Genomic DNA, 27,530 nt, shown 5'->3' on the forward strand with positions numbered 1-27,530 from the left:
TGTGGAGGAAGGACTAGCACCCAGTGGAGCTGGGCAGGGTGACGGTGGCACATGCCTGTTCCCACAGAGGGCGCTGTGACCGCCCAGGAGCAGAACTGATGCTCTGCAGGAACCCAGCTCATAGTCAGCTTCCAGCTCCTCAGCCAGCCTTGGTAGAATGCACACAGGCCGCCTAGAGAGAGAGCACTTACTTCCAATTTCCTGATGACCTCTGAACAGAGATTAATTATTGAAAAGGTTAACTTTTGTTCCTTATTCTGGCTTAAGATATGGAATGTGGTTTTTATCAAAAGAAGCATTTCATTTTCAAATGTTCTTTGAGCCAGTGTGTAAAATGGTAGTCATATGCTGAAGTAGTCCTGAAGACATGTTGTATTTGGCTTGTTTTAAAGAATTTGATTAGTAGTTTGATTTTGCATGGAAATCTTGATTTCTCCTGAAAATGTTTAAGATTTGGCCACATTAGATCTACATTCCAGTGTGACAACCCTAGGCTAGAGCCTTAGGGTGGGGTATGTGCTTTTTACTTGGCTCGCCTTTGCTTTTCTTAATTTACTTTGCCTGTCGGGCCTTTCTAGGCATTTGACTTTGCTACCCTCGCTATAGAGCGTGCCTTAAATTTTATGTGCAGCTTGGCAGTAACTTGAAAGGACTTGATTCTGAGGTGCCACCTCCCTAAGTTCCCTATAGTCAGGTTCAGCTGGGCAAAGTAGATACAGATTGAAGACTAGCATTATTGACTTACCAGATGCCACCCCCATTCTCCCCTTGGATTAAGATTCTGTAAAAGACAGATTTCTTAGAAATGAGGGGTGCCTGATGGAATGTGACAGAGGAAAAGTCTGTCCTATTGGGAGAGCTGGGCAGGCAAAGGTGGAGGGAGATGTCCTGAACACACCCCACTGCTCTTAGGAGGATGCTGAGGATTCCAGGCTCCTAAAGACTGGGGTGTCAAGTTAAAAAAAAAAACAAAAACACTTTAAGTTAGTGCTTCCTTCTTCTTTTGGTTGTAGCTTTATGTAAAGCAGGAGGAAGAAGCAGTTTTCCACATTTGGAATTATTCTGAACAAAGTGTCTTTCAACTTTGCTCTTCCTTGTCTTTCAGTGATAACATTCAGCAATATCTGATGACCAATAATGTCCCAGAGGCAGCCTCTACTCTGGTGTCCATGGCAGAACTTGACATCAAGCTTCAGGAATCTTCCTGTACTCATCTTCTTGGTTTCATGAGAGCCACCGTTAAATTCTGGCATAAAATTCTCAAGGACAAGCTTACAAGGCAAGGAATTTGTCCATATTTCATGGTAATTGCTTTCAGATGGCTATTTGATGTTCATTGTGTTTGATAGCAATACTTCTCTCACTTTTCTGTTACAGTGATTTTGAGGAAATTTTAGCACAGCTTCACTGGCCATTCATCACACCCCCTCAGTCTCAAACTGTTGGCATCAGTCGACCAGCCAGTGCCCCTGAGATATACAGTAACCTGGAGACACTATTCTGTCAGCTTCTGAAACTGCAAACCTCGTATCTTTTCAGGGGTTAAAACTTACTAAAATTTCTTTTTTCTAGAGTGGATTTGGACCAGAAAGGAAAGCTTTCTGAAAGTGGCCAAGAAGCAAAATGGGAGGAGTACTAGGTTTGGACTTACCTGTGTATGGTTACGTAGTGGGCGGGAGTGGTGCTGTTCTCCTTCCAAATAAACTGTGTGTGGGTGGAAGGGCTGTGAGGAGTTCTGAACTACATGATTGACCCAAGTTTGCATCACATATAGGTCTCTTGGGACAATCAAACAACTGGGCAAAATTGGAAGGAAGCCTTAGTAACTTAGTGTTAATTTAATAAAATGATTATTTGAATGTGTTTCCTTACTTATTATCCTTTATCTTAGGAAAGATTAATTCTAATAACATTTCTCATGGACTTTTTACTTAAGTCATATGTAATTTAAAGTGAGATGACATATTATCTGTTATAATTTCTCAGTATCATATATATCTGCTAGATAAATGTTCTGTGTGTATATATATCTATACATATATGCTTTTCTTTTTCCTTGACTTTACTATGTCAGAGATGAATTATTTACTGAGCCAAAACAGCTTCCAGAAAAATACTCTCTTCCTGCGTCCCCTTCTGTCATCCTGCCCATCCAGATTATGCTGACTCCCCTTCAGAAGAGGTTCAGGTATCACTTCAGAGGGAACCGGCAGACTAACGTTATAAGCAAGGTGTGCTTTGCTGCTTCTTGCCCCGGTTTTAATTAATAGCAAATACTAGTTATAAGCAAGGTGTGCTTTGCCGCTTCTTGCCCCGGTTTTAATTAATAGCAAATACTAAGGACGTCCCTACTTTTGCTGGCTTAAGTTAAATTCTGATTCTATCCACATTCCTGTTTTTTCTCTAAAGAGCTAAATTCCAGTTTCGTCACTGCCCTTTACAGATATAACTTGGGACTTGTGTTGATATGTCGTTAAGAATCAGTGCGCTCATTAACACACCATCTGACCACTTCCTCAGGTTTCTTCTGGGGTGTGCTGTAGCGTTTGCTGTGGCACTTTTTTACAACTGGATCCGCATATGTTCCACTATGCAAACTGCTCCTTCAGGTTTATGAATACATCAGAAAGAGAAGTGAGAGTCGAAAGGGAGCAGAGCATTAGCTTTTGAATGGAAGTGCTGACGTGCTCAGCAATTTGTAGTGGGACTTCCCTGGTGGTCCACAGTTAGGACTCTGTGCTTCCACCATAGGGGGCGTGGGTTTGATCTTTGGTCAGGGAACAAAGATCCCATGTGCCATACAGCACGGCCAAAAAATAAAAATAAATAAGAATAAGAGTTAAATATAAAATGATTTGTAGCTATACAAGAGAGAGTATGGGGGTAAGTAACAGGAATGACTTTGAGGAAATTATCACCAGCATTTTCGTTGAGGGACCACACCCAAGTGTATTGGACATCCTGTTGAGACTTTTTCTTTAATCTGCTCTGAAAATCACAGACAACTGTTTTCAGTGAAGTTTGATTGAATGTGTTGAGAATTATAACCTTGGGAGTTGCTAGGGGGTGGATACTGTTTATCCTTGAAGTCTTCCTACATGAGATGCGGTGCAAGTAGCAGAGGAGCCCTACGGAAAGTGTTTTGAATTAGATGATTTAAAATGCCTGATTACTTGGCAGGCGTTGTACGTCACATATAAATGAGTTTACAGGCTTTATAGAATTATCAAGGAATCAAGGGATAGGCAGTTATGTCTATGTAGGGAAGAGTGGGATAACAATGAATTTCTGGTTCTCAAATTCAGCTTGTTCTTTTGTACTTCTTGGGTCTCCCTCTATTGGATGGGGTGTTGATGGAAAGAAGAGTAGAACCAATTAGTAAGTGGTAAGTGACACAAAAGAAGTCTAACCTGTAGAGAGGCAGTAATGATTTGAGGTAAGAAAACTGTTAGTTCTGTTGGTTGCTTTTTAAATTGTAGTTCCAGTGGTCTAGTACTCTGACAGGAAGCCTGAACTATGCAGGCCCCGAGATTAACTGCCCCTTTTTCATTTCTGTATTCCCAGCATCTAGCGCACAGCAGGGTTTTACCTTTCAGAAAATGTTTTAGAGTTCCTGTCCAACAAAACATAGGTTTATAGAATCAGCTCTAGTGACAATTTAAAAAACTGCACAGTTACATTACTTTTCTGTAATTACAGCTGCTTTAAGTCTTTATATTTTTTGTAACGCCGACCAGCCAGATTTTTCTTAATTTAGCTTTTGAAAAAAGAAAAAACAGAAGAAAGTCGTGTTTAAAAATTATTTTGGGAAGTTGTTTCCAAAAAAATTATATAAAGGCCATCATTCTTTGTGATACTTATCTTTTACATATTTCTAAAGTGCTAGGTTTTAAATATTTATGGTAATTTAAATTCATTAGTTGACTTAAGCCACGTTATTGAACTTTATTGGGAGTACATTGGGAAACATTTGATTATTAAGCCTTACGTGAATGTAAAGTTCAGAGTCAAAACTGTGCTCTTCTGTATACAAACATTTAACTAACTGTAACTTTCTAGTTGGAATGAGTTAAGAATTCAAACTGTTCATCTTCTTCCTTAGCCTGAATGGTACTTGGCTCAGGTTCTTCTGTGGATCGGGAACCACACTCAGTTTCTGGATGAGAAGATTCAGCCAATATTGGACAAAGTGGGCTCTTTGGTAAATGCAAGGGTAAGAGATTCAGTCCAAAGCATTTCAGTTTCAGAGTTGCAGGTGTCCATGAATAAGCTGTCATTTTCATTTCCTTATGCGTCTATGTTTTTTTAGCTTGAATTTTCTCGGGGCCTTATGATGCTGATTCTTGAGAAGTTAGCTGCTGATATTCCTTGTCTGCTCTATGACGACAGTCTCTTCTGTCATTTGGTGGATGAGGTGCTTTTGTTTGAAAGAGAACTACACAGCGTTCATGGCTATCCTAGCACTTTTGCTAATTGTATGCATATTCTATCAGAGGAGACCTGTTTTCAGAGATGGTTGACTGTGGAGAGAAAATGTAAGTGCTCATATGGCCGTAGGCTGGGGAGAGGTATCTCTTATTGTGAATACAAAAATTTTAGGTGTTATTCTTCTCCATTTCTGGGTAGAAACTCATGTCATCTAAATTTTTCTCGGTTGAGGTTTATCAAGTTGCCTTCAGAGATTATCTTCTTTTCTTCCCATCAAGCTTCAGTTTTTCCCAGAATTGTACTCTATGTATTTCTAGGATAGAATATTCAAGCCAGGGACTTCTCTGGTGCTCCAGTGGCTAAGACTTGTGCTCCCAATACAGGGGGACTAGGTTTGTTCCTCAGGGAACCAGATCCCACATGCTGCAACTCAAGTTTCCCTGCTGCAGCTAAAGATGCTGCATGCCGCAACTAAAAAGATACTGAGTGCCACAACTAAGACCTGGCACAGCTCAATAAATACAACTATTTTTTTAAAAGTTTAACCCAGTAGAGTTGTTTTATGGATTTTACATATAGTATTTCTGCTCTTATGGAATCATTCTGGATGTGGCTTTTCTAGTCAGTGAAGATTTTTTTGAAGATATTTTGAAGATTCTGGGTAGGTGTGGGCAGAGGTAAAAGATCTTACTTAACCTTAAAACAGAGCATGTTACATATAGTGCAACTAGTAGGAGGGTGTAAATTTATTTTTTTATAGAAAAATAATAATTCCTAAGAAATTATGAGTTGAAAGATTAGGAATTACAATCTGTGACTACTTGTTTGACATGATCTTTCTTGTGTGCCAGTTGCTCTTCAAAAAATGGACTCAATGCTCTCATCAGAAGCTGCCTGGATATCCCAATATAAGGACATCACTGATGTGGATGAGATGAAAGTCCCAGACTGTGCAGAAACGTTTATGACACTACTCTTGGTTATAACTGGCAAGTATAGTCTTAAAGATATAACTTTTTTTTTTAGAAGTACTGACTCTTAACAGACTTGTGGTTATCAAGGGGGAAGGGGAATGGTGGCAGGATGGAGTCCATTAGGTGATAAACCATAATGGGAAAGAATATGAAAAAGAATATATATATGTATAACTGAGTCACTTTGCTATATAGCAGAAATTGAACACAACATTGTAAATCAACTCTACTTCACTAAAATTATAAAAATTAAATAAAAGTACTACTGATTCTTTACTCAGTACTTTTGAAATAGTTTGACAAAATACCATATAGTGGTTATTGTAGTATCTTCAAATTCAGTTTCTATTTTGGTCAAACTCTAGCACAGTATTTTAGCTTTCGGATTTTTTGTAATTTAAGTAAGACCTTAAACATTAGTTTACGTGAGGGGAAAATTCCTCAGTTGTTACATAAAAACAAATAATTTAATTTTCTTCCCTGAATTCCCTTGTCTTTCAGCTTTTCAAGTATCTTCAGTAAATGGTGATTGACCCAAATTTTAAATATTATTTTCTTCACCTTGTTATATCAGAGTTTGTAGAACAGTAAAATAATAAAGTAACTTTAAGGACAAGAATGGGGGCTTCCCTGGTGGTTCAGATGGTAAAAAGTCTGCCTGCAGTCCAGGAGACCTGGGTTCAGTCCCTGGGTCAGGAAGATCCCCTGGAGAAGGCAAAGATCGGAATAGTAACGGGAACTTCTATGTTCCAAGAATGTTCTGGCTGGAGGGTGGCCCTGGCCCAGCCCTGGTTGGTCTGTTCCTGTCCATGTTGCCCCTAGGGCACTGCAGACCTGCTGGTTCTCCAGGTGCTACTGAGCTGTCACTGTCATGGTCCTTCTGTGTCTTGTCCATTTCTTGGGCCTGTGTGGTAACCTGAAGAGGTGTCATTCCAGCCCAGTCAGTAAATAATGCTGTATTCTTTAAGAAGAATATGAAAAACACTAAAATACAAAAATATTTAGCAAAACTGATAAAAAAAATCTTTTATTATGGAAATTTTCTCATATATATATAAAAGCAGCATAATGAACCCTCAGGTTATCTGTTACTAAGGTTTAAAACTATCGCTTTTCTATTATGTATTTTTCCTCCCCAAAATATAGACTTTTCTCCTGAAGTATTTTAAACATCTTTTCACCTATAAATCTTTAGCTACGTGTTTCTTTTAACCTATCCTAGTTCCTCCTTCCTTTTTTAAAAAATGTCATTTGTTGAAGAAGTGGAATAATTTTTGTATACGATTTTCTCATATGCCTTTAAAAAAATTGAGGCATAACTTTTAAAATAAAGCACAGTTGATTTACAACATTGTGTTAGAGGCATAACTTATATACAGTGAAATGCATAGATCATCAGTATATAGATCAATGAGTTTTGACAGTACTTGTGAAACACACATCCTTAGGGAGTTTAGAAATGGATCCATACTTGAATGGTTGGTTGATTTTTGACAAAGGCATCAAAGCTAGCCAATAGGAAAACCGTATACCATAAACTTTTACATGCTGTGTGTGCTAAGTCGCTTCAGTCATGTCCAACTCTTTGCGACCCTATGGACTGTAGCCAGCCAGGCTCCTCTGTCCTTGGAATTCTCCAGGCAAGCTGGAGTGGTTTCTATGCCATCCTCAAGGGAATCTTCCCAACCCAGGGACTGAACCCATGTCTCTTACATCTCCTGTATTGGCAGGCGAGTTCTTTACCACTAGTGCCAGCTGGGAAGCCCATAAACCTTCACATGTCTTGTTAATTTTCTCCACAGACAGGTATAAAAATCTTCCCACAGCTTCCAGAAAGTTGCAGTTCCTGGAGTTACAGAAGGACTTAGTAGATGATTTTAGGATACGATTAACTCAGGTGATGAAAGAAGAGACTAGAGCTTCCCTTGGCTTTCGGTACTGTGCAATTCTTAATGCCGTGAACTATATCTCAACAGTGCTAGCAGACTGGGCTGACAATGTTGTAAGTTAATCTTTTATATTAAGTAATATATTAGTAATTTGAACAGTTTTACCTTTTGAAATGTTGAATCTGTAGCAAGCAGAAATAACACACGTTAGACAGAATCAAAACTGGGCCAAACTTAGGAGGTATGATTACAGTACATATTTTTCTCATCTAAGTCTCATATAATTAAATCATCCTGATATTTTAATCATTGAAAAAGAAAGCCATCCTTTCATGAAATTGTAGTTTATAAAGTAAACCTTTCCCTTATAGATTTTAAACTTGGGAAATATGTTGAATGGTAATTGCAATCTCAGAAAAAGCTAAGCTTATATAATGATGTCAAAATCAATAAAATTCAGAACTTTAAGGAACATAACATTTGATAGCTCTTAAAAGTGAAAGTGTTAGTCACTCAGTCATGTCCCACTCTTTGTGACCCTGTGGACTGCAGCCTGCCAGGCTCCTCTATCCATGGATTTCTTCAGGCAAGAATACTGGAGTGGGTTGCCATTCCCTTCTCCAGGGGATCTTCCTGACCTGGGGATCAAACCCATGTCTCCTGCATCGTAGGTGGATTCTTTACTGTCTGAGCCACCAGGAAAGTCCCTATTGAGTGCCTTCAAACACGACAAATTATGAAGAGTCATAAAAATAGAAACATTTTTAACCTAAACATTTCATACATTAAAATATTGTTTAATATTTTGTTTTTTTGAAACATACTCAAGAGTAAATAGAATGGTAAAATGAACTCCCATATGCCTATCACCCATCTTCTAGTACCAATTTTGTTTCATTAAGCCTTTCTTCTACCACTTATGCAGAATTATTTTGAAGTAGTTCTCAGATATATTTCATGGTAAATATTTCCATATGTATCTCTAAAAGATAAGAATCCCTTTTTAAAAAAGCAGCGTGGTATGTGGGGATCCTAGTTCCTTGACCAGGGATTGACCCTACACCTCCTACATTGGAAGTATGGCATCTCAACCACTGGAGCATTGAGGTGGTCCCAATATATTATGAATTTATAACAAAATATTATACTATACTGCTAGCACATCATATAGAAAAAAATGTATTCCTTTACTGTGAGAGAAAAACAAAATGAAAGTCTTTATCTTAAATCCAGGATAATCAGCCAAAAAACAGGAAACAAATATACTAATAATAGATGTAAACAAGATAAATACCTGATAAACACAATCATAATTTATTTTAATCTGGGTCTTTTGGCTGGGACTTAGTAATTATTTAAAGACTTTTTTACAGAAATGTTAACTGAAATACATGTGCATGATATCATTCTGCTGGGCAAGGAAAATAATTATTTCATAAAATGAATATTAGTGGAATGTAATGATCAACGCATTTGTCTTTATAAAGTCACCTAATCAGAATACATTCATTCATTATGTACTTTTATGTGTCATGTTCCTAATTTTAGTAGGTGCTTTATTCACTCACCCCCACCAACCCCCACAGTGCTCCATTTTCTGCTTAGCTTTTTCGTAAAACAGTCATTCTTGCTTCTTGTGCCAATGCTTTAATAAGAGACTCATTCAGGGGCACATTTTTAGCTTCAGTGAAATATTTGTGGAACATCATTAACTCTGTAGTCGGTTAATGGAGATGAACTGGCCATCATCCCTGTCCTTAGAAAATTAATATTCTGATATTGAATTAACTGGTTCCTTCTGTCAACAGAGAAATAATCAAATTTTAGAGTTGACTCTTCAAATCATGAATGAACTTTGTGTCTGTTATGTTATTATGGTACAAATTCTGTTTAACACCAAATATCATTTAACCACATTCATAGTCCTTCAGGTTGTGAATACTCTAAATAAAAGTCATATAAGCCCTTGAATTACCTGAAAATAGGAAGAGTAGACAGAGTTCAGCTTCCATTCATTAGACCCTCTACTAACAGCTGTCTGACCGTTGCCAGATTGTGCCAAGCCTGACATATCCAGCCCATTCAGAATTAGGAGTTTTTCAGTCATAGGTGGCAGAAACCCAGATTAATGCTGGCCTGATTTGGGTGAGGTGAAGAACTTGTTTGTGTAACTGGAAGGATTAGGCATGGCTGCTCTAAAGGTGTTCATTTCTGGCTTCACTCATAGGCAGGCTCTGGTAAATGTGGCCATAGGTGGCTCTAGGCTCCCACGGCCCATGAACAATCTCAAAAGGACAGTGCTACTACCCTGACAGCTTCAGCAGAGATGCCAAGGCGGGCTCTCACACGTCATCTCTGAACAATTCCTAGTAGCCATGCTCAGTCCCCTACTAATAGACATTTAGGTTTTTGGTTTTTAATGTTTTACTAATTATCCACAGTGTTATTTTCCTATAAGGCAGAAAGAAGAATATTAATTCTACCTAAAATAGCACTGTAAAAAAAATTATATTTTAATTCTTTTAACTCATGTATGTGTTAGGTTTACTACAGCTATCAATCTGTGTCTCAAAAAGATGCGATTAGCCATTAGGGGAATGCAAATCAAAACCACTGCATACAAACTAGATTGGCCATAATAATAATAATATAGTATCATTTATAAGCACAGCATGGAGAAATTTGTACCCTCCTACACAACCAATAGGAATGTAAAGTGGTAGAGTGGCTTTCCAAAACTATATTTTGGAAAATAGTTTGGCAATTCCTCAAAAGGGTAAATATAGAATTACTATATGATCCTGCAGTTCTCCTCGGAATATGTCCAAGAGAAAGGAAAACATATATCTGCACAGAAACTTGTACACAAATGATCATAGAAATATTATTCATAAAAGACAAAAAGTGGAAACAAGCCCAAATGTCTGTCAGCTAATGAATGGATAAATAGAATATCATTTGGCCACAAAAAGGAGTGAAATACTGATACATATTACAACATGGTTGAACCTTGAAACATTATACCAAGTGAAAGCAGCTAGTTACAAAGAATCATAGATTATATGAGTCCATTTGTATGAAATGTCCACAACAGGCGGATCTGGAGATAGAAGAGAAGTGGTTGCCTAGGGGTGGGGGTGGGGGGTGAGGAGGACAATGGGAGGTGATGGCAGAGTGTGGGATTTCTTTCTAGGGTAATGAAAACATTGTAAAACTGACTGCTGATAGACACACAACTCTGAGTGTATGAAACGCCCCTGAACTCTTTATTTTTTGGCCACACTGCGCAGAATGTGTTATCTTAGTTCCTTAACCAGAGATCAAATCCGTGCCCCCTGCAGTGGTAGCCCAGAGTCTTAACCAAGAGATTGTATACTTTAAATGAATGAGTTATATATGAGTTAGATCTCAAAATGTTAAAAAAAAAAAGTATCTTCAACATGTTAACATATTTTTGCTTTCAGTTCTTCTTACAACTTCAACAAGCAGCATTGGAAGTCTTTGCAGAGAATAACACTTTAAGTAAACTGCAGCTAGGACAGCTAGCCTCTATGGAAAGCTCTGTCTTCGATGACATGATTAACCTGTTAGAGCGTTTAAAGCATGACATGCTGACCCGGCAAGTAGACCATGTTTTTAGAGAAGTTAAAGATGCTGCAAAACTGTATAAAAAAGAGAGGTAAGTCCTCTGTATTTTCTTATAAGTCAACTCTCAACTCCAGTTTATAAAAGTTAACAGATAACATGCAGTCAGATTTCCAAAGTGTCTATAGGTAGCATGGAGTTTGGCCTTTTGCACTCCCAACTTTTAACTGTTTTTGATGGAAATCTTTCTAAAATATGTTTTGACAGTCTTAATCAGAATAAATGGATAATAACTTAACCTTCAGATGTGGCTGTAAATCCAGAGAGCTGGTGTCTGATATGGGGTTAAATGGCCTAGCCTGTCACCCACTGACAAAGCAAGGTGTTGCTGTAGTACCTGTGCATGCCTGTACTGTAGTGTAGTCACTGTCAACGATTCCTTGTGATGTCTGTTACCTCCCCCAGACGGTGGCTTCCTTGAGCACAGGCAGTGTCTGTCCTAGCACAGCCGTGTCACACAGAGGACTTATCAGTTTAGAAGTGTCAATAGTCCCTGTTGTTTTGCTGAAAAGTAACCAGTGTAAAATTAACTGATGTCTTAAATGTTAGGCATTTTATATTTTAACTGTTTTATATCAGTAAGTCATGTTAAATTTGGAGGTTTATAAATTTATCATCCTCCTTAAATAAAGAGTATTTCATTGAGAACTAAAGTATAAACATGAAAGAAAGTGTATGTTGCTCAGTTGTATCTGACTCTCTGCTACCCCATGGACTATACAGTCCATGGAATTCTCCAGGCCAGAATACTGGAGTGGGTAGCCTTTCCCTTCTCCAGGGGATCTTCCCAACCCAGGGATCAAACCCAGGTCTCCTGTATTGCAGGAAGATTCTTAACCAGCTGAGCCACCCGGGAAGCCCAAGAATACTGGAGTGAGTAGCCTATCCCTTCTCCAGTGGATCTTCCTGACCCAGGATTGAACCGGGGTCTCCTGCATTGCAGGTGGATTCTTTACCAGCTGAATCACAAGGGAAGCAAAAAGTATAAACATAGGTACAGGGAACTCCCTGGCCATCCAGTGGTTAGGACTTGGGGCTTTCACTGCTGAGGCCTGGGTTCAGTCCCTGGTCAGGGAGCTAAGATCCTGCAAGCTGTGAGGCATGGCCAAAAATAAAATAACATAAAATAAACAGGTACATTTATTTTCTGAGAGCACTTTTAATGTTGGGCTGTACACTTTTTCTTATCCAGAATGCCCCAGGACAGTGTACTTCCCCAGATTTAAAATAATTAAAAAATCTTAAACATACAGAATGATGAAAAATTTCATAATAAAAATTAATATGCTGCAGACAGTGCTGTTTCTGCTTTTTCCAGGTGGTTATCCTTGCCATCGCAGTCTGAACAGGCGGTGATGTCTCTGTCCAGTTCAGCTTGCCCCTTACTGCTTACTTTACGAGACCGTTTACTTCAATTAGAGCAGCAGCTTTGCTTCTCCCTATTTAAAGTTTTCTGGCAAATGCTTGTAGAGAAGCTGGACATATACATCTACCAAGAAGTAAGTAAGAGCAGACTGTATTTTGGGCTGTGATGATAAAGGCAACTCCTATATGAACTGTCCTTTTTTTCAGATAATTCTTGCCAATCACTTCAATGAAGGAGGAGCTGCTCAGCTGCACTTTGACATGACTCGGAATCTTTTCCCTTTGTTTTCTCACTATTGCAAGAGGCCAGAAAATTATTTTAAACAGTAAGCACAATATTTAACAATTAACTTTGATGTTATCAGATTGTTAGAGGAGGTTGTTTACTTTTTAAACAGCTTTAAGATTCCAGTGATGTTAAGTATACATAGCATCAATTAACAACTTAAAATAGTCATAAGATGTGATGATAAAATGTGACCCATAACCTCCAAAAGTTGACCAGAGCTGGATATAAATTATATGTTGAGCTTTGTTTTCTAACACTTGGTTTAATGCTTATTATTTGGAAATAAATAGAACATGAAAGCAAATGCACTCCTGCCATATTGAATAAATAGAAGAAATTTAAAATGTTTAGTACTGAACAACAGGCCAGGCCTGAAGAAAAATTAAAATTTGTTTTCTTAAACATTTGATATTAGTTTCGGTTCTAAGTATAACTAACATGATATATGAAGAATTCTTAGAAGTATTTTTAGAAATTGGTATAAAACTTATTTAGATTTTTGAGATTATGAAGTATTCCTTTTAAACATATAAAAGGAAAGCTTTTTGCTCATTTTAGTATGATACTTATTTCTGCTTTTTTTTGTTTTAATATTCTGTATGCCTATCTGCTTATTTTTTTTCCCTTAATTTTCTCTTTTCCCATATTCTAAGTTTTACCTACATTTAATATACTGTTAGTATCAAATATCATATTTAGGGAAGTAATGAATATGTGTTAAAACAATGATCCTTTTACCTTATAGTAATCTAATGAAATATAAAGTCTGTAGATATACAGTCAACACATGTTGAAAGAGCCAAATAGTTAATCCATAGTTTTATAGAGGGCTTATGATGTGGCAGTGCAGGGTAGCTGTTTAGTTTTTCCAAATGACATCATTACAGGACAATATGGGATGATGTAGATAATGGAGGTCTCATTTCCTTCCTGCTCTTTTTTTTTAAACAGTGTAAAAGAAGCCTGCATTCTTTTGAATTTGAATGTTGGTTCTGCCTTACTTCTGAGAGATGTCCTACAGTCAGCTTCAGGGCAACCTCCTGCCACAGCGGCACTAAATGAAGTTGGGATTTATAAACTGGCTCAGCAAGATGTTGAGATTCTACTTAATTTGAGGACAAACTGGCCTAACACTGGAAAATAAAGGGTCTTTTTTTGTTTGGGATTTTTGGTTTTTGTTGTTTTAACAAAAAGGAAGCCAGTTGGATTTCAAGTTATATGCTGAAGTTCTGAATTAATGAGACTGGACAACTGAAAACTTTATAGAATCATTTATTATCTGGGACTTAGAGTGTTATTAAAATGCTGACCATATTTCCTGAGTCCTCTTGTTCCTAAGAAAACAAAAACAAAAAGCTCAGAGGCTACGAAAACTCAGAGTAATTCCATTTACAAATATACACAGTGAATATGTCTGTTGAATAAAATACAGGAGCAGAGATAATAAATTACAGTCAACTTTTAATTTCTTTTGCCAGTTAGAGAAGACTGTTGCAGGTAATCTAACATAACATCATTTTTTTAAAAAAAATCACTTCAAAATGTATGAAGTTACTGTATCTAGTTTGGAAATTCACTGTTTCCCATAAGAAAACACAAGAGATGGTGACTGAAATAGAATTTGCCCTCTTTCCACAAATGTCTTTCTACTTAGAATACTTCCTAGCTCCATTCCACGTGACAGTGGGCAACCTTTGGCTTGTGGATGAAACATTTTAACTAGAGCATTGTGCTGCTACCATCTTCTCTGAGGTAGGGAATGTAATTAAGTATTTTTTGTTGAATATGTAATTAATGAGATGAGAATCTTAAAACTTTCTCCCAGCTTTTCCTTGGCCTTGGACTATGTTAAATTAGACTTTTACACAAATTGAGCTAGCTTAGCTAAAAGCTTCTTTCTGTAAGTAGTTTCATTCACATGGTTTTTTATTTCCTGACTTAGCATTTAGTTAATACTATTCATGCTATAATACCTCAAATCCAAAACTGTCAGGCTGGCATGCAGCCTGTACTGCTGATAAACACTTATTTTGTGAGAAATCATTTTGAGAAAAATTTCATTACTCTATATACAGAGATTTTCCAACTAGTATATTGTGCTTAAAGCTTTTCTGTTAGTTCCTCTGGCTGATTGGGGCTTCTCTATCTCATTCTCTGAGAACTGCTGGGGGTTCCCATTGAGAACAGAATAAAGTGGCCTCTGGAACCTCCTTACCCCAGCATCCCCTTCCTTCCCTCCCCGCAGGCTTAGAGACTGCTGTCAGCCCTCCCTGTCCTCACTTTCTAGACAGAAAGCTGAAAGTTTCCAGGGAATGAAATGCTTCTATCAAAAGGCAGGACCCTCTGTTTTAAAATGTATTAATTGTACGTCAACATCATGCCACATTATTTACATAAAATAAAGTCACTTAAAAATAAGCTTACACTTCATTCTTGAATTGTTCGAAAGTTACTCCATGTCCATCATCTTTTAAAACTTCACCTTCAGTACACAGACCCAGGGTTTTTAGTGCTATAAGAGAATAAGAAAAAAGAAAACTTTACAAAGTGAGAATTAGTTTCAGCTAGGGAAACTTAGGTAATAACTACAAATTATTACCTCAGTTTGTAAAAGATACTGACCTTCTTTATACTGTACGAATGATATGGATCCTTTATTCGAGGAGTCCAGCATCTCAAACATAGATGCAATGTTAGAGTTATCCATAAAGAAAGGGAGAGCCACGCCTGATAGCTTGGCAATTCTCAGCCGTTCCAATATAGATATTAAATACTCTCTTGGTCTTTCTGTAAAAGAACAGTTCCAATGCTTTCTGATAAGAAATTAAAATATGTCTGTCATAAATGGAAATAGTCATGTAACAATTACTAAATACCTATGTTTGAAGTACTGTGCTAGGCACTGGGAATATTGGCCTTGCTTACAGGAAAGGCAAGACATTGAACAATTAAATAATTATATATACAAGTGCTCTACTCCGGATGATTGAATAAAAATGTCCATTCAGGTCTACTGTATCCGTCTACTTCTCTGTATATTCATTCTAGTAATTTCTGAGAGTTTGATATTAAAACTCAACTAAAAACTTAATTCATCTACTTAATAATTGTTATAGTAGAACTATATGTAACCTTGTTTTGTATTTTCCAAGTCTCCTATAAATGTTATTATACTTTCATTATTTAAAAAAATAAAAATCAAGAGATGGAACGAAAGACAGAAAAAAAAAAAATGTCCAGAGATTAGACTTGTGCATTAAAAAAACAAAGTCCTCAAGTGACTCTAATTTACAGTGAGAGTTGAAAACCCCCAAGTGGAACAGCATGACATAGGAAAGAAGATCAACTAAAAGAAAGGGTCAAGAATAGACTTTCGAAAACAAACATTTAGGTTAACATAATCCTCCAGTTAGGAAGCATAAATGTTCAATCCTAATGTAAGGGCAGTATTTTAGATACATAGGCTGTCTTTCATCTAAACAATGTTAAATATGAAAAATCAAGATCAATTCACTCTGCAGAAATACTGCAGGGGAGTGATGATAATAAAGCTAAAAGAAGTAAAATATGGTGTGGCTCAGAAGAGGAATGCCTCACCTGCTCATCATTGCATTCAATCCTGGGAGACAGATTCTTAAAAAAGAAAACTGAAGCCATTAAGAATTTCATACATCTATAAAAGTACAAAAGCATAATGATCTCATCACCAGCTTCAACTGTTACATTTTGTGGCTGGTCTTATTTTACCATGATCCCATCTAGTTCCCTCTTCCTGTGTTGATGTTGAAGTAAATCGCAGTAATCATCTCTCATTAGGGAATGTTTAAGTGTGCATTTCTAAAAGATTAGAACCCCCTCTTTCTGGTTGAGATATAATTGACATTGTGTAAGTGTGCAACTTGTTGGTGTTGTACATTTAAGCTGCAGGAGGATTGCTATGGTAGTACCAGTTAATGTTTGTATCACATCACACAGTGAGCACTGCTTTTTTGTGATGGGAATAATTAAGATCTAGTCTGTTAGCAAGTTTAATGCTTATAATACAGCATTGTTCTCTGTAATTACTATGCTGTGCATTAGATCTCCAGGACTTATTATAGTTATCTACTAGTTACAAGTTTGCACCCTTAAACAACATCTCTCCTGTCCCTCCCCTCCCAGCTTCTGGTAACCACCATTCTACTCTCTGTTTTTATAAGTTTGGCTTTTTTAGATTCCACATTTAAGTGATACCATACAGTATTTGTCTTTCTCTGACTTATTTCACTTAGTCCAATGTCCTCAGGATCCACCCATGACAGCTGTTCTAACAGGTGTGAATTGATACCTTATTGAGGTTTTAACTTGCATTCCCCTGATGATTTGTAATATACAGAGCATCTTTTCATGTATCTGTTGCCCTTTGGATGTCTTTCTTAGGAAAAATGTCTATTTAGTTCCTCTGCCCATTTTATCAAGTTGTTCGTTTGTTATCATATATATGATCTGCAAAAATTTTCTCCCATTCCACAGACTGCCTTTTCATTTTGTTGCTTGTTTCTTTTGCTGTGCAGAAGGCCTTCTGCTTTTTGTTTTGGCTGTGCCATGTGGCTTATGGAATCTTTTTCCTCAACCCAGGGATCAAATCTGGGTCCCTGGAAGTGACAGTGCTGAGTCCCAACTGCTGGACTGGCAGGGAATTCCCTGTGCAGAAGTTTTTCAGTTTAATTTAATCTCCTTGTTGATATTGGCATTTGTTGTTTGTGTTTTTGGTGTCATTCATATCCAGAAGTCGTTGCCAAGACCATTGTCGAAGAGCTTCTTCCCTATGTTTTCTTCTAGGAATTTTACAGTATCATGTCTCAGGTTTAAGTCTTTAATCCATTTCAAGTTCATTTATGTGAATGGTCTTAAGACAGGGGTCCAGTCTTCTTTTTCTGCATGTGGTTACTCATTTTTCCCAACACCATTTGTTTGAAGAGGGACTCCTTTTTCTTTTCCATGTTACTACAATACTGTCATCTCGGTACAATTTACACATCCAGCAAAATTCTTAACATTCTCAAATAGCCAGACATTATGCAAATTTCCAGTTGTCTCACAAATTTCATAAATTATAAATGCTCTTTAAAAATCAGTAATCGAATAAAGTCCACTCACTGTGATAGGTTATGTTTTTAAATCTCTCTTAATTACATAGGTTTCTCCTCCATGTATTTTCCTCCTTGGAATTTGTGTGTTGAAAATAGAAGTAGGTGAACTTTTAATCTAATATAGTGCCTTTTGGTGCAACTTTGAATACACTATAGCAGCAAATAGGTTACTAACTCAATCACATATGCAATCTACGTCATTTCTTTCTTAACTATCTCAAAATCAGAAAACATTTATGTTTGAATTTCAGTTCATTATATTTCTTTTTAAGGGTAGAATAAACAATGCTGATGGAACTTACTGTGTTACTTTGATGAAGATTTGTTGCTGTGTATCCTTTAGACTACATGGGGTGCTATAATGCTTATATTTGGAATCCATAATTTATACTCTTATCTGCTTCTAAAAATGTTTTGAAAATGCTTACAACAGTGCAAAGTCGCTTTAGTCACGTCCAACTCTTTGCAACGCCATGGACTGTGGCCTGCCAGGCTCCTCTGTCCATGGGATTCTCCAGGCAAGAATATTGGAGTGAGTTGCCATTTCCTCCTCCAGGGGATCTTCCCAACCCAGGAATCGAACAGGGTCTCCTACATCTCTTGCATTGGCAAGCGGGTTCTTTACCACTAGCACCACCATATTTGGAATCTATAGTTTATACTCCACCTGCTTCTAAAAATGTTTTGAAAAATGCTTGTAACAGAAGTATATATAATAAGATATAAATTTTTTTAAAACACAAAGGGAAGAGCCAAATGTTACTAACCACTTAAATTACATAAATGTCAGTTGATGATGACAGTTCTTCAAGGGACACAAACTTCAAGTTCAACATTGTAATACTAATAGTATTTACTGAGCCCTTACTATGTGCCTGGTACTACACTAAGCATTTTCTGTGGCTAACTTCATTTCCTCCTCCCAGGTGTCACTTGCTCAAGGCCACACAGTCGGTATAAACCTACGCAGTGTGCTTCCACAGCTCCTGGCCTCTACCACACTTAACTCACATAAGAAGCATTTGCTATACCCAAACCTAGTCAGTCATGAGGATCTCTCCCAAGTCTTTATCAATAGTTCTCAAATTCATCCTATCTTCACCACTTCCAAACAGTAGCTCTTACCTGGGTAACTACTCCTTTAAAAAAATTCTGATTTCTTTAATGCTATCCCCTGAAAAGGTACACTCCCTCCTTCCACGGGGAATTGCCACGGGGAAGGGCTGCCCAGTTAGAGGCTGTATTTCCCAATACATCCTAGGAAAGGCCAGATTTTCTTACCAAATGATTCAGGTTATGTCAGATTTGGCTGTTAAATGAGTTATGAAAATCTGGCTTTCAGAGATTCCAGAATTTGAGGATCAAGGATTTGGGATCATGGATGTATTGTCACAATAGTAATAGCCCAGCCACGCTGTCCTGTCTTATTTTCCATAACTCCCTTACAATTCCAAGGCTTTCAAACTGAGATACATATCATAATGCCAGGAGCTTTGCAAAAATCCAAGATAAAGACACATCGTTTCTTTCTGAGCATCATTCATATGTGTGTAAGTTGCTCAGTCATCTCTGACTCTTTGTGACACCATGGACTGTAGCCCACCAGTCTCCTCTGTCCATGGGATTCTCCAGGCAAGAATGCTGAAGTGGGTTGCCATTCCCTTCTCCAGGGGATCTTCCCCACCCAGGGATTGAACCCAGGTCTGCATTGCAGGCAGATTCTGTACCATCTGAGCCACCAAGGAAGCCTGAGCATTATTCATACCATAGTAAATATGCTTCTTATTATTCACTATTATAAGAGCATCATTCTTACAACAGTGAATAATAAGAAACATATTAAGAAATGGAGCGGCTTTCCTCGTGGCCAAGAGGTTAAGGGTCCACCTGGCAATGCAGGGGACACCAGTTCAACTGCTGATCTAGGAAGATCCCACATGCCATTGGGCAACTAAGGCCGTGCACCACAACGGCTAAGCCTGTGCTCCAGAGCCTGGGAATGGTAACTACTGAGTCCACGTTCTGCAGCTACTAAAGCCCACGCACCGAGAGCCTGTGCTCCACAACAAGAGGAGCCACCGCAGAGAGAAGCCTGTGCAACACATCTAGAGAGTGCCCCCATTCTCTGTAACTAGGAAAGCTCAGGCACAGCAATGAAGACCCAGCAGAGCCAAAAAATCTACAAAATATATTTTTTAAAAAAGTAAAAAAGAAATGGATATACGATGTTTCCCCCTTCTCTATCCATGGAGAATACATTCCAAGACCCCTGATAGATGTCTGAAACCGCAGATAGTACTGAGCCCTATATATTCTATGTGTTTTCCTATACATACATGTTTCTCTGATTAAGTTTAATTTATAAATAAGGCAGAGTAAGAAATTAACAACAATAATAAAATTAAACAATTTAAACAATATACCATAACAAAAGTTATATGAATGTGTTCTCTCTCATAATACCTTATTATACAAACCAATGCAACGGACATGAACTTGAGCACATTCCATAATATGGTGAGGGACAGGGAAGCCTGGCGTGCTGTATACAGTCCATGCGGTCACGAAGAGTTAGACACGACTTGGCAACTGAACAACAAATGCCTTTTCCATCTTAACTAAGCATTTATCATGCACTGTGGCTATAACTTCTGTAGTGTGAGGTGCAACAATAAAATTGGAATTTCTTTTTCCTTCACAGTTTCATGGAGAGAAGATTCATTCTTACCAAAGATCTTGGCACCCTCAGCACTCTGTGACTTTTTTTCTTTCCTTATTAAGTTGAGAATGTTCACCTTTTCACTTAAAGGAGGCATTTATAGCTTCTCTTTGGCATATCCAAACTGGCAGCATCACTGGTCTGGTGCTTTGGGTCCAGTATTCAGTAAAACCTGTAAATTTTTTCTGGTAAAAAAAGGGTGACTTGAACACAAGCACTGCAGTCCCGTGACCATCAACCTGTAACTGAGATGGCTACTAAGTGACTCAGGGTGGACAGGCTGGACAAAGGGACAATTCGAGGCTGAGGCAGGATGGTTCAAGATTTCATCAGCACTACTCACAAGAGTGTGAAATTTACAACTTATCAATTGTTTATTTCTGAAATTTTGCATTCAGTATTTTCATACTGCAGCTTACTGCAGGGAACCAAAACTGCTGAAAGCAAAACTGTGGATAAGGAAGGACATTCATGTATCTGTAGGAGAACAAAACATTCATTTCAGCTAAAACAAGTGACTTCAAAGAAGCTTGCTACGCAGCATCAGGATGAGGTCTCAGATGCTAAGGGTACAAGTTGCCTTTTTTCTGCCATTAGGAGGGCTTGGGTGGAAACTGAAGAGCACACCCGTGCAGCAAGTGGGAGACCTGGGTTCCCCACTCAGGAAATCCCTGAGAAATCCCAGGGAAATCCCTGGATAATTACTGCATAGCAGGGCAGCTGAGCGGTCAGTCCAGACTGCAGCAGGGGAGGTGGGGATGTGATGACCTGATGAATGTAAATGAGATGAACGTAATGAGATGAGATCTGTACTTGTGAAAAAAGAGCATATGGGTGAGCTAGCGATAATTACACAGAAAACTGAAGCAAACATTTAAAATGTAGTATTATTAGCCTGAGGGGAAAAAAACAAAGGACATATAACATACTACATGGATTAGTTGTGGATATCTGCCTAATGCTAATAATGTAAATTCTGAACACTGATTATATCAAAATGGTGTTCTAACTTTATTGGGAAGATGAGAGTGACTGGGAACATGTGTGAATGTGTGTGTGTGTGTACAGGCACACGTGTGCACTTCTGGAACTGTGGTGGCTACTGTGGGAAATTTTTAACTTAGGTAAATCCACTTAAGGGGCACCCTTAAAAGAGAGGATCCCAAACCTCTCAGAGACAATGAAATGTGTTCTTTGGTTGGTATGCAGAAGCCTCTAAAAGACAAAATGACTCCAAAATCTAATAGGATCCTTATAGCATGCAAATCCGGAGAAGGCAATGGCACCCCGCTCCAGTACTCTTGCCTGGAAAATCCTGTGGATGGAGGAGCCTGGTAGGCTGCAGTCCACCGGGTTGCTAAGAGTTGGATATGACTGAGCGACTTCACTTTCACTTTTCACTTTCATGCACTGGAGAAGGCAATGGCAACCCACTCCAGTGTTCTTGCCTGGAGAATCCCAGGGTCGGGGGAGCCTGGTGGGCTGCCGTCTATGGGGTCGCACAGAGTTGGACACGAATGAAGTGACTTAGCAGCAGCAGCATGCAAATAAGTGAGAAACCTTTGGCCGTGTGAGCAGGTAATCTTAGTTTATCTGTCAGAATTACAGTGTGGATCCAACTATTCTTTGGAGTTTTGTATTACAATACTTGTTTGTTGTTGTTTAGTTGCTAAGTTGTGTCCAACTCTTTTGCAACCATGGACTGTAGCCTGCCAGGCTCCTCCGTCCATGGGATTCTCCAGGCTAGAATACTGGAGTGGGTTGCCATTTCCTTCTCTAGAGGATCTTCTCAACCCAAGGAATGAACCCGCATCTCCTGCACTGGCAGGCAGGTTCATTACCACTGAGCCACAAGAGAGGCCCCTACGGTACCTGAAAGTGAAAGTTGCTCAGTTCTGTCCGACTCTTTGTGACCCCATAGACTATACAGTCCATGGAATTCTCCAGGCCAGAATACTGGAGTGCGTAGCCTCTCCCTTCTCCAGGGGATCTTCCCGACCCAGGAATCAAACCAGGGTCTCTTGCATTGCAGGCGGATTCTTTACCAACTGAGCTATGATGGAAGCCCCTACAGTACCTGAGATATGGCTAAAATTTAATGAAGGCTATGAGATCTCTGTTTGTGTCTGCCTGTATGTTTATGTATGTCTCTGTAAATGTGGCATTTTTCTATTACTTTCAGATGGTACTGCCAAGATTAATTTATAAAAAATTCAATTTAACTGGCTTAAAAAATTGATGTAATGTGTGAAAGCCACTCAGTTGTGTCTGACTCTTTGTGACCCCATGGACTATACAGTCTATGGAATTCTCCAGGCCAGAATGCAGTGGGTGGCCTATCCCTTCTCCAGGCGATCTTCCCAATCCAGGGACTGAACCCAGGTCTCCCGCATTGCAGGCAGATTCTTTACCAGATAAACCACCAGGGAAGCCCTAAAAAATTAGAGCTTATCATTAATTAAGCATTCCTAAACTCTCAGAGATACAGAAACAAACATGATTTTCAAGTTCACATGATCTAGAATAAAAAAAATGATCTTTCATAAATAAAAGCTATTGTTTAACTTTGTTGGTTTAATAAAAACAAGCATGTCTTCTCAGAATAGTCAATATTGAATATCAGGCAAACATACAACTTTTTCTATCTGGGTTTACTAGTCAAATAAGCTCATGCTATTTGTTATAGAATTTGCCAACAAGAAACATTAAGATCAATTCAGTTCAGTCGCTCAGTTGTGTCCGATTCTTTGCAAACCCAGGGACTACGGCATGCCAGGCTTCCCTGTCCATCACCAGCTCCCGGAGCTTGCTCAAACTCATGTCCATCGAGTCGGTGATGCCATCCAAGCATCTCATCCTCTGTTGTCCCCTTCTCCTCCCTCCTTCAATTTTTCCCAGCATCAGGGTCTTTTCCAATGAGTCAGTTTTCAAATCACGTGGCCAAAGTATTGGAGTTTCAGCTTCAGCATCAGTCCTTCCAATGAATATTCAGAGTTGATTTCCTTTAGGATTGACTGGTTTGACCTCCTTGCAGGCCAAGAGACTCTCAAGAGTCTTCTCCAAAATCACAGTTCAAAAGCATCAATTTAAAACACTTGCTTTTAACAATTATACCTGGGTTATCTTAATGTTCATAATCCAGGTATAATTGTTAAAAGCAAGTGTTTTAAATAAATGTAAAGTTTATACTAAGGTAAACTAAATAATGACATTCATTGAATATCTAGATCATTTCCAGAGAAGATAATGTACTAAGACATTGACTGCTAAACATAAGTTTACTTACTTTTGGCTTATTAATTTTTACAGAGAGACAGAGGATATTTGGGTCTATTAATATGTCTTCTGCCACATTACAAACTGTATAGTAAAAAACCATGTCTCTAAAAAATATGATTATGTCTTTATAAATTTGCTAATCCACTACAGGATAGTAATATATGATAGTTCACCATTGCCTGCTTCCTAGTTTTCACTGGAAAGCAAAGATTACAAATAGTTAAAATTTATAATTCATATGTAAAAATAAAACTGCTAGCAAAAATAAGGGTGAAAGAAAAAAACAGTGTATGAAAAGTAGTAAGGAAAATAGAATATATCTTTTGGATATGCTGGACAACTTGATATAAACCTCAGAGAAATCACAACAGCTCGTGTGTGGGCAACCCGCAGGCCTGCTGTTATGTGGCCACCCAGAAGGTCACAAGATACATTCAAACTGCAAGCCAGGAAAATCCATCGGACTGTAACTGCTAGTCTCATGACACCATCTGGAGATGCTTCGAACTCAAATCTAAAAATTTTCTCAAATGGCCTCTCTTAAACTCAGAAACTGAATGTATAATTTGCTCAAACCATTAGCCTTTTTCTTTTGTTTCCATAGAAATGCCTCTTGTTAAATTATAAATTACCTTATGGCTCACAGCACAGGGAGGCCTCATTTAGGTGAAAGTTCACCTGCAACACTGGCCTCCTGAAATAAAACATCTTCACTTCATCCTCTTTTGAGGGATCATGATGCTACATGGTTGCTGATACACCAGGCTGTGCCTATATAAATAACTTAAAACTAATGGCACATAATCCAAAAAAAAAAAAAAACCTGTTGGTAGATTTAGAAAGGTAAAACTTAAAAAACTTCTAGTTATAACCCATTTGAATTATTTAACTTGTTAAATTCTTGGCTTCTGGGAATCTCTGCTCTGGACAATTTTTCAATTCTCGGCTATTGTTTTCCTTACAGTTAGCATACTGACTGCTCTAGTGTGTTGTATGCTCTCAAGTCTTAAATGCCTGTCGCCAGCTACTCATGTGCCAAATGGCATCCATCAGGAACCGACAACCAGACAATATCAACAATAACCCTGTGAAAGATTAACACAATGACTACAAGGCTCTCCCACTTAAGAACTCAACTAATGCAAACTGTGTATGTGATTCTTCGGCCTGACTACATGAATGGGGGTAACGGAGAATAATGCAATACTGGCTGGTCATACTTTTAAGCCCAAAGAGAGAATGACCAAAAGAAGGAGGCAGGGTGGGGAGGTGGATTGTTAAAATCAAGATTAAATGGAGACCAGTCTTGAAAAATTCCCTGGACAGACAAAACCAATTAAGACATGCAAGCAAAGCTTAATTTAGCTTTTTCTACAACACTAACTTGACCTGGGTCATTTCTTGCTTCTGCCTCTGGAAAGCTTAAGCATAAAATTTAAACTGTTTCCCAAGTTTGATATGAGGTAACCATTAACCTATTCCCTATCATTTACGAAGATGCTAATATTCTAACCAATTTTTGTGAAGAATAAACAGTCACTGCCTTCTCACCACAATTAACTGCTTTCTAACAATAAACCTCTGAGCCTCATTCCTTGTTCTGGTTTGAGTCCTCCTGGTTTGCAAACTGTCTTTTTGGTGTATGCAAAATGGTGATTATTGGTTTTACTTCTATTTCTGAAGTTTTCACACACACACACACACACACACCTGGTTTTACTTCTATTTCTGAAGTTTTCACACACACACACACACACACACACACACACACACACACACACACACACACACACACACCCCTGCCTCTAAAAGCAAAAGATTGTTTTCACCACTATTATCAAAACCCAGCAAGAGACAGTAGTCATTTTTTCAAAAAGTAGGTTTTTAAAAATTAGTTTGATAGCAACTTTTCCCCAGTGCATTAAAAAGTGCATTCCTTTGTATTAAAAAAATTTTTTTTCTATCTATTTTTAATAGTTGCAGAGTTTTTTTACTGCTTTATTGTTTTAAAACAACTAGAAAGAACTTGATCACTCTATACATGACCATACTGGTTGGGTGGTTTCTGACAAAACTGGAATGTTGGCTATTTACATTTCCTTATACAAAAGCAAATAGGCAATTTTGGCATTTTGGAAACTCCATATGAGGCAAACTACCATTCTTCACCCTGAGGAGAAGCACATCAACTCATTTTCACCTAAACATAAATTTTAAATTTACAGGCCACACAAAAATTATGAAATGATTCAAACTTTATATGAATGATTCAAACTTTATATGGGGATCGAGTGTATTAAAAATGTCAGAAAAATCTGTCTCAAAAACATCCTTCTGTTCTACCCTATCAACTGTTTTTTACCAGATTAAAAACTCTTTGAGGGCAGGGGTAATACTGGGAACATCTGTTGGTTGCAGACATAAGGATGATTTATACGTTATTCCTTTAATCTTCTCCACGTTGCCATGAGATCGGTACTATTATAATCTCCATTTTCCAGAAGAGGGGAAAGAAGTTCAGGCTCTTGCCCAGTCACAAAGTACTAAGGGATGGAGCGAGGAGCCAGACTACCGAACCCCGGAGCCTCTCTTCCACCCGCGACAACTCTCACCGGCCAGAGTTCCGCCACACTTGGCAAGAGGCAGGCACAAAGAGGCCGTTGCGTTAAGTCTTGTTTAATTGAAAGCCACAATGTTAACGGGCAGCTGCTGCTGCTGCTGCTAAGTCGCGTCAGTCGTGTCCGACTCTGTGCGACCCCATAGACGGCAGCCCACCAGGCAGCAGGAGGGCTCAACTAGCCGAGAGGCATGAAAGAGTGTTTGCGGAGGAGTGGGGGAGGTGGTATCCGGGAAGGAAGCCGTCCTTCGTCCCCCGAGACGCAAGCGTGGAGGGATGACTACACGAGGAATTTCTGAGGACCGCTCGCTGTGGGACGGAAAGTCGAGTGGTAGACAAGACACTTGCAAGACACTTACCCGGCCGGAAAAAGAGGAGGGCGCTGGTAAGATAGGTCAGCAAGTCCATAATCCGATGTTTTTCCAAATAATTCCTGGCTTTGAGCTCCCTGCTGCTGCGGGCCTCCATCGCGCGTAGCTGGGCTGTTGCTAGGCGACCAGGCAGCGTCGCCGCCGCTCGGCTCCGCCCCTTCCGCCCGGTTACGTGACGCGCCCCCTACTGGCTGACACCTGGGCACCAAGTCTACACCTCAACAAGAAGAGGCAGTGTGGGAAGTGTGAGATGGGGCAGACGCCGAAGCAGGAGGGAGATTAGTGCACAGCCCCTTGTGGGAAGATGTCCTTGTCCCCCATTTGGGCTGAGGGTTGCGCCTGGTGATCTTTTCCTGTTTCTGTCTCTAGCACCTTGCTCAGTGCTTGTTGATCCAGGGCCTCATGTGGTAATAACACACACAGTGTGCGTGAATGTGTTAGTCGCTCAGTCGTGTCCTTTTTGAGCCAAAGGACTGTAGCCCGCCAGGCTCCTCTGTCTATGGAATTCTCCAGGCAAGAATACTGGAGTGGGTTGTTAGTTCCTTCCCTATTCCGACCCAGGGATAGAACCCTAGTCTCCCACATTGCAGGCAGGTTCCTTACCATCTGAGCCACCAGGGAAACTTCTGTAATAACAGGGGTGTCCAGTGGAGAGTCCTAAGCAGCACCTTTGGTGTGAGCGCCTGCAGAGCAGTGCTGGTGGTGAGGCAGGAAGGGGCCGTTTTCTCTACGGGACGGCGCAGTCATGAAGTCTGTGTTTGCTTCACTAGACCGTTTGGAGCCGGTCTTAAGGAGAAACAGAACACTTGACAGTGGTTTTGA

General features: G+C 39.0%; 2 protein-coding genes across 2 annotated transcripts in view; one reads left to right on the forward strand and one right to left on the reverse strand.

Moving 5' to 3' along the window:
* Positions 1-14,209, forward strand: part of RINT1 (RAD50 interactor 1) — a 26,362-nt gene extending 12,153 nt beyond the window's left edge. The window contains exons 5-15 of the mRNA XM_052638616.1: positions 1,106-1,279; positions 1,378-1,527; positions 2,075-2,231; positions 4,103-4,213; positions 4,310-4,535; positions 5,280-5,417; positions 7,205-7,404; positions 10,756-10,970; positions 12,255-12,435; positions 12,509-12,627; positions 13,542-14,209. Coding sequence (XP_052494576.1) covers positions 1,106-1,279; positions 1,378-1,527; positions 2,075-2,231; positions 4,103-4,213; positions 4,310-4,535; positions 5,280-5,417; positions 7,205-7,404; positions 10,756-10,970; positions 12,255-12,435; positions 12,509-12,627; positions 13,542-13,734 — 1,864 coding nt within the window. The 3' untranslated portion in view covers positions 13,735-14,209. The remainder of the gene's footprint in view (positions 1-1,105; positions 1,280-1,377; positions 1,528-2,074; positions 2,232-4,102; positions 4,214-4,309; positions 4,536-5,279; positions 5,418-7,204; positions 7,405-10,755; positions 10,971-12,254; positions 12,436-12,508; positions 12,628-13,541) is intronic.
* Positions 13,847-26,805, reverse strand: EFCAB10 (EF-hand calcium binding domain 10). Its single transcript, XM_052638618.1, has 4 exons — positions 26,697-26,805; positions 15,213-15,377; positions 15,015-15,102; positions 13,847-13,924 (listed from the first exon to the last, which is right to left on the reverse strand). The coding sequence occupies exons 1-4, from the start codon at positions 26,803-26,805 to the stop codon at positions 13,888-13,890; spliced, it is 399 nt and encodes a 132-aa protein (XP_052494578.1). The 3' UTR covers positions 13,847-13,887.
* Positions 26,806-27,530: the final 725 nt, after the last annotated feature.

The sequence above is a fragment of the Budorcas taxicolor genome, chromosome 4, assembly GCF_023091745.1.
Source record: "Budorcas taxicolor isolate Tak-1 chromosome 4, Takin1.1, whole genome shotgun sequence".
Classification (NCBI taxonomy): domain Eukaryota; kingdom Metazoa; phylum Chordata; class Mammalia; order Artiodactyla; family Bovidae; genus Budorcas; species Budorcas taxicolor.